Genomic DNA, 13,468 nt, shown 5'->3' with positions numbered 1-13,468 from the left:
GAAAATGTGGTGAAATAATTATGAACATGTGTTTATTGTGAAATTGAATATTTATTAGTGAAAAGTGAGTAGAATTATATTGAATTGAAAAAATATATAATTAATTAATTAAAATATTAACTAATTGAAAACTAAAAAGTGAATTAAATACCCTATTAACTAGTCGGGCTAGTCGGATATAGTTGGCATGCCATAGGATATGAAAGAGTACGGGTTTTTGCACATCGATCGGCACTTATGTGTCGACTCATCTTATCTTATTCTATCTGTTACCGATTCGGCACTTTGTGTGTCGGATATTGTTTCTTACGTTCTTATCTTATTTGGATTTGTTCGATGAGGTACTGTGTGCCGATCGCTACTATTATCATTATCGTTCGGCTTGATCAATGAGGCACTATGTGCCATACTGGTGTGTTGGTTGGATCCGTGTATCCGTTTGAGTCCGAGTCATGTTAGTAGGGGTAAATAAAGGTATAAAATAGCTGATTATTACTGAATAATTTACTGTTACTGGATAATTGACTGTTTGTAACACCCCAATCCCGTATCCGTCGCCGGAATAGGTAAAGGGGCATTACCGGACTTGAAACTCATATCAGAACAGTAAAAAATTTTATTTATTTATTTTTTGAACATTCCTTTAGATAAGTACTAAAGACATCGAGGATACAATTTAAACTTCTATAAGTACACATTCAAAAGATGCCATTTTCGCATGGCTTATATACATTAACCAAAATATTCTTGACCCTTTGGTCTATTCTATACATGCCATAAAATAATTCAAAACATAACAGTAACAAGCAGTGGATAGTGATAGTGTGACTAGTTGCTGACGATCCCCGAGCCTGTAGCTTCGAAATGAGATCTATAAAACAGAGGAAATAAAGTAAACGGAGTAAGCATTACAATGCTTAGTAAGTTTTAAGCAGTGTCAACAGATAACCATCAAATTATAACATAGTTGTTCGTATTTTTATTTCACTCTTCCTTCGGGCATCCATCCCTTTACCGAATATGCACATCTCATCATATACAATAGGCAGATAAACTTTCACATAAAAGTGAGCTCATGTGACAGATATATTGTATAATTTCACATAACCTCTCACACTGATCCGATGTCACATAATCATAGGAATAGTCTCATAGATTGCTCACGTATGCATCACATAACTACCTTATGATTTAGTTCAAGTCAAGCTCACATATAAACTTGGAGTACATACCTGTTTAACCTTTCGCATTGAATATATTTATAAGCAATTCTTATTACGAAGTCTTATAGCTTTAACCTCTACTCGGATTATCGGTGAGACCTTTAGCTCAGATGAAATCTCCACACGAAGTTATCGGGTCTTACCCGGACAAAATCTCCATACGTAGTCATCGGGTCTTATCCAGAATATATTTCCAAGTTTCATGTACATTTAATCACATGTTACAACATTCAAATCGACTGTCATATTTGTAATTCATTTGCCTCATCAAATATCTAATAATACACACCTTTCACATTTGGTCATTCGGCCACAATATACACACATTTCCTACATATTTCACACTAGCCATTTGGCTTTACCACATATACATATCTCATACATATTTCACACTAGCCATTCGGCTTTACCACATATACATATCTCATATATATATTTCACATTAGCCATTCGGCTTTACCACATATACGTATCTCATACATATATTTCACATTAGCCACATATACATATCTCATATATATTTCACATTAGCCATTCGGCTTTACCACATATACATATCTCATACATATTTCACATTAGCCATTCGGCTTTACCATATATACATATCTCATACATATTTCACACTAGCCATTCGGCTTTACCACATATACATATCTCATACATATTTCACACTAGCCATTCGGCTTTACCACATATACATATCTCATACATATTTCACACTAGCCATTCGGCTTTACCACATATACATATCTCATATATATATTTCACACTAGCCATTCGGCTTTACCACATATACATATCTCATATATATATTTTACACTAGCCATTCGGCTTTACCACATATACATATCTCATACATATTTCACACTAGCCATTCGGCTTTACCACATATACATATCTCATACATATTTCACACTAGCCATTCGGCTTTACCACATATACATATCTCATACATATTTCACATTAGCCATTCGGCTTTACCACATATACATATATTTATCTTGTGCATCAATTTCAGCAATAGCTTATAAGCAACTCAAATAGTTTCATCAATGTTTACAACAAATTCACATATTCACTACAAGCTATTTTCCTGAGCAATAGTCACTAAATTATTTATAACTGGAGCTACAAAACTCAAAATCAATTGCTGTTAATTTTCCCTGAATATAGACTCATATATATTCCATCCATAAAATTTTCAGAATTTTAGGTTTGGCCAATTAATACCAGATTTTTCTTAAAGTTTCCCCTGTTTCACTGTTTGACTAATCTGACCACTTTTCACTACGAATCAAATTTCTCATTGTACAGAATTCAAAATATGTTCTATTTGATTTCATTTGAAACTAGACTCATTAAGGAGTCTAATAATATAAATTTTATCTTATAACCATTTTTGTACGAATTATAATGATTTTATAAAAACAGAACAGGGGATTTCGGAGTCATTCTGACACTATCTCACACAACTTTAAATATCTCTTTATAGGAAATTTCTTTGCTTACACGGTCTCTTTTATAAGAAACTAGACTAATTAAGCTTTGATTACATATTTTATTCAGCCTATAATTCCACACCAACAATTTATAGTGATTTTCTAAAATCACATTACTGCTGCTGTCCTAAGCAAATTATTACAATTTGCTCTTAAATTTCCAAGTCCAAACACTTATGAACTTACCATTTGAGTTTAAGGCATATCATGACCACATCATATCTTATTAAATCAATTCATTATGTCCTATTATGATTGAATTTACTCAACGTTTAATAACTTAAAACTTACCTCGGAAATGGTCGACGACTAGATATCCACGGCTATTCGTTTACTTTCTCTTTTCCCCTATCCGGCTTTGATCCTCTTTGCTCTTAAGCTTAAGTAAAACAATAGATATATTATTCACTTGACAATCACATTTGGCAATCACATATCATTTAATCTATATCTAAAACAATAGATTTCAATATGTATCATATTTAATAAAACATGCCATGACTCGATTCCATGCTTATTTAATTTATATCTAATTCACATTCACAAGCAAGGAGTCACTTAATTTATCATGCTTCCTTATACATGAATTTAATCATATTGCCGAATGTCCTTATGTGTACATGGTACATACATAAGGCATATATATATATATACCTATATATGACCATTACAATTTAAACATTTAATCTTAATCGGCAAGCTTTATTTCAACTATTTAAGGTGCAAACCAATTATGTTATTCATTAACATTTCGTCATATTAAATCTTTGATTAACCAATTTAACACATACCAAAATCCAATCATACATCTAACCTTTATCTCAATACTAAACCGAGTTACAAGATTATACATTACACTAAGCATATCATTAAACATACCTATTCAATTTAGCTAATTTCATAGCCGATTAATCACCTTACCCCACATTACTCAATGCCGAATATCAACCCAACATCACAAGCATAATCACCATGAAACTTACCTTAATACACATATATGCATGTTCACATTCATCACATTGGCCATTATAAGCAAAACAACCATTCAAAGCTCACTTCAATTATTTAACAAATAAAACTAATGTTTAATACTATCTCCCAATTTGGTATGAGTTACCGAATGAAATTAAACTCCTAATTCATGCACTAAAATCACATTCGGCACAAGCAAACTTCATTTCAATTATGCCACTCTTAAACTTATCCATAATACCCTAAGTTCATTTAGTAGCTAGGCAACAATTATACAAAAACAACAAGCATTTAACAACAATGTACTTAACCAATTCCTTAAGCATACATTCGGCAATATATATATATATATATATATATATATATATATATATTAATGACTAAAACACTTAGGCCAATTCTAAAACATCCACAAATCTTCATGCTTACATGCCATAACTGTATGGTTCTTATCACACTTGGACCACAAAATGCATAAATTTCACAAATTCTAATTACTATCATAAGCTCAATTTTGGCTAACACTCAATTAAATACTTACAATTTAGCATTAATTTAGCATTTCAACATAGCCGATTGTCATTAAGCAATTAAGCCACAAACATTTAATTTTACCAAGCTCAACTCATCTATAATCAACCCTCAATACACTAAAGCATCAAAAACAACATCAAAGAAATACAAACATCCATGACCGAATGTCATCTTCATAACTTTACAAAACATTTGCCATGAGCTAGCTTCTATACTTGATGACCACTCCAAATATACAAAGATTTTCAATGAAAGAGCATTAACATACCTTAATATTAACCTAAGATGACCGAATGCTTCCTCCTTCTTCCTTTTTTCATTTCGGCCAAGAAGAACCGATTTCTCCTTTTCTTTTCCTCACCCTTTCATTCTTCTTTTCTTTTATTATCCTTATTATTTCTTTTATTTATTTCCTTTCTTTTACATAAAATAATAACCATTTAATTAAGATTTACTACATATTTTAATATATGTACCATCATGGCCGCCACTATGTATAAAAAAGGAGTATTTGACATGCAAAACCATTGTTTTCACTACATGCTTTAATAGATCCTTATAGATTAACCTATCACATTTCAAAAGTGTCACATATAAGTCCTATTAACTAAATTCACATGCAATCGACTAAATCGAAGCTTAAAACTTTCACACATTCATATTCACATATTTTAGACAATATATATCATATTCAAATACTTCGGTGACTCGGTTTAGCGGTCCCGAAACCGCTTCCCGACTAGGGTCAATTTAGAAATCTGTCACCATTATTCTTGGATATTAGACATTACGGAATAACCGAATATTCTTGAATAATTGATCATTAATGAATAAACGATTGTCTTTGAATGAATGATCGCTCTTGAATAACTTAATTGTTCTTGAATATCGATTTCTTGAATAATTGGTCATTCTTGGATAACCAATTAATTGATCGATACTGAATAACTGGTTATTATTGAATAATTGATTGTTACCGAATAACTGACTGTTACTGAATAAATAATTGTTCTGAGAGTTAATGAACATTACTAATTGATTAATTGCTATTGAAAAATAATAAATGATTTTGAATTTAAAGTAGACCAAAACATTGGTTGGAAAGTGAATGTTTGAATTCTCATTGAGTTTGAATAGTTCAAGATATATATAAATTAATAAGTTTTATAATTGTTTAAGTGTTTAGATTATAGAAATACCACTGAGTGTAGACTCAGCGTATGGTTTGTTTCTGTCCGCAGGTTAAGTTAAGGCTAGACTATTGAATCAGCATCCCAGGTCGATCCCGAATTCAATGAGGTAAAGTATGTTGAGTATTGGTAATGGCATGTACCTAGAATGTTTCATGAGAGTCATTTAAGTTGTAGAAGTATTGATGAAATGAGTAAATTATGGTTGTCAACGATATGTAGTATGAATTTTGAAATTTACTAAAAACTCGTAGTGATTCTAAATTAGTCCCGAATTGAATTCACTGTTCATATTGGACCGCAAAGGCCCATTAAAGGGACGACATCTTAAAACTAGGATGTGTGTGAATATTTATTTTAATTAATGACCGGAATTGGACTGTACTGACTGGTAATGTCTCGTAACCCTATTTTGGAGACGGTATAGGGTTAGGGGACGTTACTATTTATAGGGAGAGTTGATAGAATCCTGGTTGAAGTGGCAGAATACAAATAATATTATTTTGATAGAAAAAACTCCAACTCATTATTTAGAGAGAGGGACGGTAACCCTAGATGGGAATACTGAGGTTTGTCGTCCCATGTATTTCATATAACGGGAGTTGGGCCTCTCTTTATATATGTTTCATGGACATTAACCCAATACTTTATAATTTATTCCAATCCAGATTTTTTTTTATTTCCAAAATTAAATATTATTTTCTCAATTAATTTAAATTAATTAATTTTTCAATTAAATAATTTTCTCAACACAATTCTAATTCCATTAAAATCATGATAACTTTACCGTAAAAGAAACTATGAGAAAATATATTTAATTTTTCTACATTCAATTGGATTCACAATGACCAATTCATTTAAATCCATTTTCGAAATTCAATTAATTAATTAATAAGTCAAGAAAACCATAAATAAATTCTCAGGTCATTTCTATACTTAGTGAGAAAACCACATTTATTTCCGAATGTAACTCATTTCTCTAACTTTATCATTTCTATCTACTTCTGTTCATTTGATTAATTCTACAAATTGTTTCCAGTTTCAACGAGCTAGTAGAAAGACTGATTGGACATATGCAATTAAGGCTCAAATAATTTATAATTAAGTTCCATCTTTTCATCTATTAATTATAAACTCATTTCCGATTAGACTAAGAACATGTTTATGTTCGTCTACTAATATAAGCTATCTTTTCGTATTACAATTCGACCATGTAATACCCCTTAGTATCAGTTAAACGTTAGACAACCAATGAGTAACATTTGATTCTATTTTGCTTTGTGTGCAAAACTCATATGATGATATTATACAAATTATTAAAGTAATTCATGAATAATTTTATTAACTAATCTGTTTAAAAAAATTATAAATGTATGTTAACGAAAATACTACACTTAAAACATCATATACAACATTTCCAACAGCCCTCTTCTTCTTATTCACTTTTTGTTATTCATACCAAATCACGTAGACAACTATCCCCAATCACCAATAACTTAAGTTCATTATTCTTACCAAGCAAATTTACCACATCCAATTCTTCTTCTCTTATACCTCAAGTTAGTTCTTCTGATTGGCACCTATCCACTACCAATGTCACTTCTCCCAATGGTTCAACAAACACATTACCTACCACATCTACTGCCTTACCCTTGTCATCATCACACGTTAAGGGAATTTTTCTTAGCCAAAAGAAGTACATTAAGGAACTTGTCAACATAATTGGTATGATAGGAGCCACTCCTACACCAACTTCTATGGTTGGTTCACTGAAACTCTCACCTCTTGAAGGTGCACCAATCGAGGATGGGCAGCTCTATTGGGTGCTTTGTAGTACATATGCTTGACTAAACCAAACCTTGCTTATTGTGTCAATCAGCTCAGCCAATATATGAATTCTCCTCTGGATACTCATTGGAAAGTAGTGAAGAGAACTCTTAGGTTACTAAAAGCTACATTGGATCATGGAATGTATTATACAAGTGGAGATTTTGGGTTGGTAGTAATCCTATTGTCTGGTGTTGTAAGAAGCAAAGTGTGGTCTTAAGGTAATGTTCAGAAGTTAAGTATCTTAGCTTGGCAAACTCAATGTCTGAAATGGCACGGATTCATTAATTGCTATTAGAGATTGGAGTCAAGGTTTCTAGAATGCTTACTGTTTTGGGGTGATAATACTTGTATAATATGGCAGCCAATCCAACACATCATGCCAGGATCAAGAGTGCCGAAATTGATTTTCATTTTGTGAGAAAATGTTGTAGATGGAAAGCTTCAAGTTAACTTCATTCAATTTGAAGAGCAAATAGATGATGTACTTACTAAACCTATTACACCAGCTAAATTTGACAAGTAATAAGCTTAGAGTAGTTGCATACACTGATGTGCAAAAGTTTAAGCAAGATGGGAATGTTAAAGTATCAGCTATAAGGCACTAAGGTCGTTGAAGTTTGGTATGGTAGCAGTTACTTGGTTAATCTGTCAATGATAGCAGCTACTAAATTTACAATTGTCTGTAAACTAGTATCAATAGCAGAAATGTATTCACATCTTCATTTCTTGAATTTTCTCAGTCTATAGAATTTTCCCTTTTGTTTCTTAGTTACCAAACAAACTAGTTCTTGTTCATCCATTTTTCAAGAAATTCAACACATCCAACTAATAATCACAAATTGTTTTTAGCAACAAGAAGAAAACACTAATAACAAAAAGACAATTTTCAACTTTAATATATAACAAGGAGATGATCACAGATAATTCCAACTCTTTTATTCACCCCATTCCCACTAAAACACAACCATTCAACTTAACTCTTTATCTCCCATCATCTAGGATTAAAAACACAAAGAAAGTAAAAAAGACATGCAAATCAAACCCATTACTATAAAAATCCTTTCAAAGGTTTAATTAGGGTTCTTAAAACCATAATATATCACACTACTGCTGAGATTTCCTTGCCTTTCTTTTCTCCATAAAGAAGAACCCCATCAACGACACAACGGAGAAAGCACTGAAACAAACCGACGCTATATCGAGCGAAACATGGCGGCCGGTGATGGCTTGGATTTCGAACAGATTGGTTTTCTTCTCGGCGTCGGTGTTTTGACCGTACGCCACCTCGTGGTCGTCGGAGTCCAAAGCGTAGGCTCGGATAAAGAACGTCGCCGTCGGCACGTCTCGTTCGATGGTCCATTCAAGGGTTTCGTTGACGTTGGTGTAGGGTTTCTTGACGATCTTGAACTGGCATGTCTTGTCTTTGTTAAGATGGTCCTCGGTTTTCCGCCATGCACGGTCGACTTGGCTGATGGGTGCATAGCAGAGCTGGACCTTGATGGTCTTATAAGACGAGTAGGTCCCGGCCGGGAAACTCTGGTTCAATCCCCATCTCACTGTGATCTTGTCTTCCCCGGCTTTCAAAACTGCATGAATCATGATCTTTTTCTTATCAATAATGCAATGAAATTATGTAACAAGGATGGTTTTGAGATAATCACTTACGTCCTTGTCTATGAGAAGCAGTAACAACAAGTGTTCTTTGAAGGGATGAGAAAGAGATCACCCCATAGCATGTCTCTGCAAAACAAGAGAAAATAAGAATTGAAGCCAAAACAAGAACTCGAGCTGCCATTGAAGAAGACTTTTGAGGAGTTATGAGTTCCTCAATTGAACTGGTGATCAACCAAGTTGAAATTCAAGACATTTATATAGACAAAATAGTGGGGATTTGATTTTTTTTCCTCCTCTATGAAAAAAAAAAATAAAAAGTCAAAATGGCCCAAAGTATCTGCTTGGCCACCTTCTTACGAATTTGAAGAGAGATTCTAATTATTTTCCACCAATAATTTAATCAAAATGATGTCCCTCTAACATGGTAAAGAGGTGGGGTTTCAAAGTATTTGTTGTTGGTGGTGGTGTGTTTTTAAAGTTAGACGTATCCTAATTACAAATAGATTAAAAATTCAATTTTCTATCTTTTTCTTTAATTTAAAAATTATAATCTTGATAGTTTTTATTAAAATTTATAAATTTTGAGCACATATGATGGTTTGATAAGTATGTTTACCGTCCCAGGTGTAACCTGGATATGAGTTGCGTTTGTTGTTTGAATTTTGTCGTATTATTATAATTCACTAAAAAAATTTTTCAACTTACCATATCAATCGTATATCATGTTATATGAAAATAATCTGATAAAATTTTAAATTAATTAATTTTAACATAAAATATTTATTATTTTAACGATTAAATTAATTTTTTAAATAAAAAATGGAAACACTTGATTTTTAATATTTTAAGTAGAGAAATTAAATGGGATGTTAAGGGTTTGTCCCCAGATGTGTAGGAAAGTCCAAAATGAGCAACAAATTGTCTAAGGCTGAGGAAATTTGAAAAGAAGTGAAGACATTCACCAAGTTGGCGTAATTGTTACAACACCAACAAATTTTATATTGAAATATAACTTTTTATTTTATTTTATTAATTTTTAAAGAAAATAAAAATTGTGGGGATGGCTTAATGATAATTAAAATAAACGTAATTCTTTTTTTTTTCTTTTAATTTTATATAAATTATATTGATATGTTTTTAAGCTTGTTATTACAAGTAGTTCCGTACGGTGGACAAAAAACAAAACGTCAGACTTTAATTAATTTATTGGGATTGGGAATTTAGTCAAATTTATTAAGTATAATAATTAATATTTTTATTATTGTTATTAAGGCTTTGCATGTGATGGGATTCTATGGTTGAAACTTGAAATTGGGTGGCTTTCTTTTTTCTTTTTTTCTTTTTTTTTTTTATGATATATGAATAAATTACAAAAGGATTCTCAAAGGGGGAGAGTTCTTATCTACTAAAATTTAGCAACATGAAATGATCAAGGTTAAATAAATTTAATTTTTTGTATTTTTTTATTTTTTACTGTTCATGTTTAGGTTTGTAGTTGTTTTTTCAATAATATCATTTCTAATATTTGAATTTCTCTCTCGTAATGAGAGTATAATGTGCTTTACCATTATACCAAACCTTTGTTGATTTAAAAATTCTAATATTGAAGATTGAATATAAATAAATAATAAGTATGGTTAATAAAAGTTAATTGCACCAGATATCTCCAAATTATGACTCTTATTTTAAATTGGTCTCTAAAGTTCAAAACATTCTAATTACACTCTCGAATTATCAATGTTATATTAATCATGTCTTTTCATTATTAAAATCGTTAAATGACATATTAAATCTTATATAGTTAAATTTAAAATAAAAATTTTAAGTAAATAAAACGTTGTCGCATAATTTTTAAAAGTAAAACTAAAAAAAAAAAAGAATGAACGATAAAGTTTCTGTACAAGCTTTGTAGACCTTAAAATTAAGATTTTTAAAACATTTATTTTTATAATATTCATTTAAAATTATGTCACATAAGAATTAACGTGTCTTTTAATAATTAAATTATCGATTTTTGTAACAAAAAACCTAATTAATATAATATCAATAATTTAAAGATATAATTAAAATTTAAAATTTAAGGATAAATTTAAAATGAAGGTTATAGTTTGAAAATATTTGATATAATTAATTTTAATAATTACAACATATGTTTTGAGATTAGAAAAAAATGAGTTCAATGAAAGAGATAAAAGGGCAAGACCCATATACTTGCTTATGCTCCTGAAAATATGTATCTAATTTTAATGTTTAATATTTAAAATTTATTAATTAAAAATTTTAATTTTACAAAAATGGATTAATTTGTGATCTACTGAAATAAAATATCCAAAGAAGCCCATTAATTCTTTTATTCAACCTATCAATGCCATCCTATTTCTTATTCAATGAAAATATCACTGTTGAGGTTACCAACTCAAGTTGAAATTTATTAATAGTAAATGAGCATCCAAGTTTTAGATAGTCAATGATCCAATTTCATTCCATTTCTTTATCCTTAGCTTCCTCTTACCTTTTATTTATTTTTAATAAGGGCCAAGTTGTTTACTAATATAATATCTTATATATGTGTTAAAAGTTACAAATAATTTATAGTCTTATGCTATGAATAATGTCAACTGTTTGTGGGATTGTGCGTGATGCATACAGAGATGTTTATGCAATCTTATTTCTTCACATATCTAATACACTTGTTTACACTTAAAATGAACATCTTAATAAATAGATAAGTGCTACACTTTAAGTACATAATCTATACAAGTCTCAAGTATAACTATAATTTTTGACTTACTAACATACTAAATCAAATACAGTTAATCTCTCCATCAAAATAGTAGCTAGAGAAGCACATACGATATCTTAATAAAGTTCAAGATATTATTGAGATATCCAAGATAAGTCTTTAAGCCAATTCGATTTGATCTCCTTAATACAAAGGATCCAATTACATGATCTGATCCAATCCAATCTTGAAAATATGTTGCATCATATGGGTTATTCTTCCAAGATGGGCTAGCCTACATCCAAAATATCAACAAAGGTTACAACTCAAAGAATTTGTTTCAAAAGATTGTCAACTCTAAATATGACTAGTTGAAAGAGTTACGTAATACCAAACTCAATTAGAACTGCTCGTGGCACTGCTCCCATCTTTGCCTCAACAATTCTCTCATTTTTGTAATTTTTGAACAAAACTTATACAACAGAGCAGCAAACATCAAAACAATAAATGGTTCCCCTTAATCATTCAAACTTAACTAATAACATAACCAAACAAACCAATCATTAGTGTTTTGAAGGATAAATGCATTGACAATCAAAATACTAGCTTTATATAATACTAAGTGGAAAGATAAGGTTCATATAAAATATATCCCCAGATCAAATAAAAGTTCACCAAAACAATTATCCAAAATAAAACATTAGTACCCCAAGCTTTCTCTCTTTCTTTTTGTTTAACAATTGTGCCAAATGTGCTACCGATTCCTTTTGGTCAAAAGATCATTCCTTATATTCATAGCACAATCTTTAATATATTGTGCCAGCTTGATCTAAGCCTCATGTTTGCGATTTCTTTATCCTGAGCAGTTATCTTAGCATTTAAGTGTTAAAGCAACCTTTGATTAAAAGCTAATTAGGTAAGAGTAGTTCCCATAGCTAGTGCCAACTACATCAGGCACTCCTTCATTAACAATAAGATCTTTTTCATCTTGTGTGTCAAGGTTCCCTGCAACATTTTTTTCCCTTAAGCCACTTGTAAGAGTACTTCAACTCAAGCGACTCCCTCTCATAACATTCAGTAGAATTGACAATCTTAGAAGATGATTTCACTAAGATCAAACTGTACCACTTCAATATTCTTCCTCAATATGATTTTCATCCTCCTAGTTATTATATTCCTTTGGCTATTATGAATCTTTTTCCTTGAGATCATAACAAACAATGTAGCATATGTAGGTTCCAATATTGAGACTTGGAGCTCTTGCTTTTGTGGCCAAGTAGGGTGCACATTATTTGTGATGGTATTGATAGTTGAATCAAATGATTCATCTAACTCCATATCTGCAACATAATGGTGATTCAATAATTTTTGAATTTGTGTTGGTCCAAAATCATACCATTTTCCCCTTAAGAAAGCTTTATGGTATAACTCGCTCTTAGGATTGTTGATGTTTTTTAGCAAATTAGCATAAAATTTCAAAACAATATTCTTTACATATGTTGAACAAAGCCTATAGTACCCAACAAATGTAACACCCCTAACCCGTATCCGTCACCGGAGTAGGGTTACGAGGTATTACCAATCAATACATATCATTTAATATCCACATCTTATACATTCAAACATTCATATACAAATACCATTCAACAATGTCATGTTATCCCTTATAAAGGCCTATGAGGCCTAAGACATGCTTTAGAAATGGTTTGGGACTAAACCGATAACATATGAAAATTTTAGAAACTTAGAAAAATTTCAACATTTCAAGGGTTACACGCCTGTGTGAACAGGCCGTATGCCTCACACGACTAATTGACACGCCCTTGTTACAGGCCGTGTAGAAACAGGGTATACATACTGACTTGTATCATATGGTCGAAGACA

At 31.1% G+C, this 13,468-nt stretch overlaps 1 protein-coding gene across 1 annotated transcript; it reads right to left on the bottom strand.

Moving 5' to 3' along the window:
* Positions 1 to 8,117: 8,117 nt before the first annotated feature.
* Positions 8,118 to 9,192, bottom strand: LOC108483458 (high-affinity nitrate transporter 3.2). The gene is made up of 2 exons (XM_017786871.2): positions 8,914 to 9,192; positions 8,118 to 8,834 (listed from the first exon to the last, which is right to left on the bottom strand). The coding sequence occupies exons 1-2, from the start codon at positions 9,041 to 9,043 to the stop codon at positions 8,353 to 8,355; spliced, it is 612 nt and encodes a 203-aa protein (XP_017642360.1). The 5' UTR covers positions 9,044 to 9,192; the 3' UTR covers positions 8,118 to 8,352.
* Positions 9,193 to 13,468: the final 4,276 nt, after the last annotated feature.

This window comes from Gossypium arboreum, chromosome 7 (assembly GCF_025698485.1).
Source record: "Gossypium arboreum isolate Shixiya-1 chromosome 7, ASM2569848v2, whole genome shotgun sequence".
Taxonomy (NCBI): domain Eukaryota; kingdom Viridiplantae; phylum Streptophyta; class Magnoliopsida; order Malvales; family Malvaceae; genus Gossypium; species Gossypium arboreum.
The sequence above is the reverse complement of the archived record's forward strand: the minus strand, read 5'-3'. Positions and strand labels throughout refer to the sequence as shown.

Coding starts and splice junctions, on each gene's coding strand:
- LOC108483458 (XM_017786871.2), bottom strand. CDS start 9,043: ATGGCAGCTCGAGTTCTTGTTTTGGCTTCAATTCTTATTTTCTCTTGT. Junction 8,835..8,913: donor TGCTTCTCATAGACAAGGAC/GTAAGTGATTAT, acceptor TGATTCATGCAG/TTTTGAAAGCCGGGGAAGAC.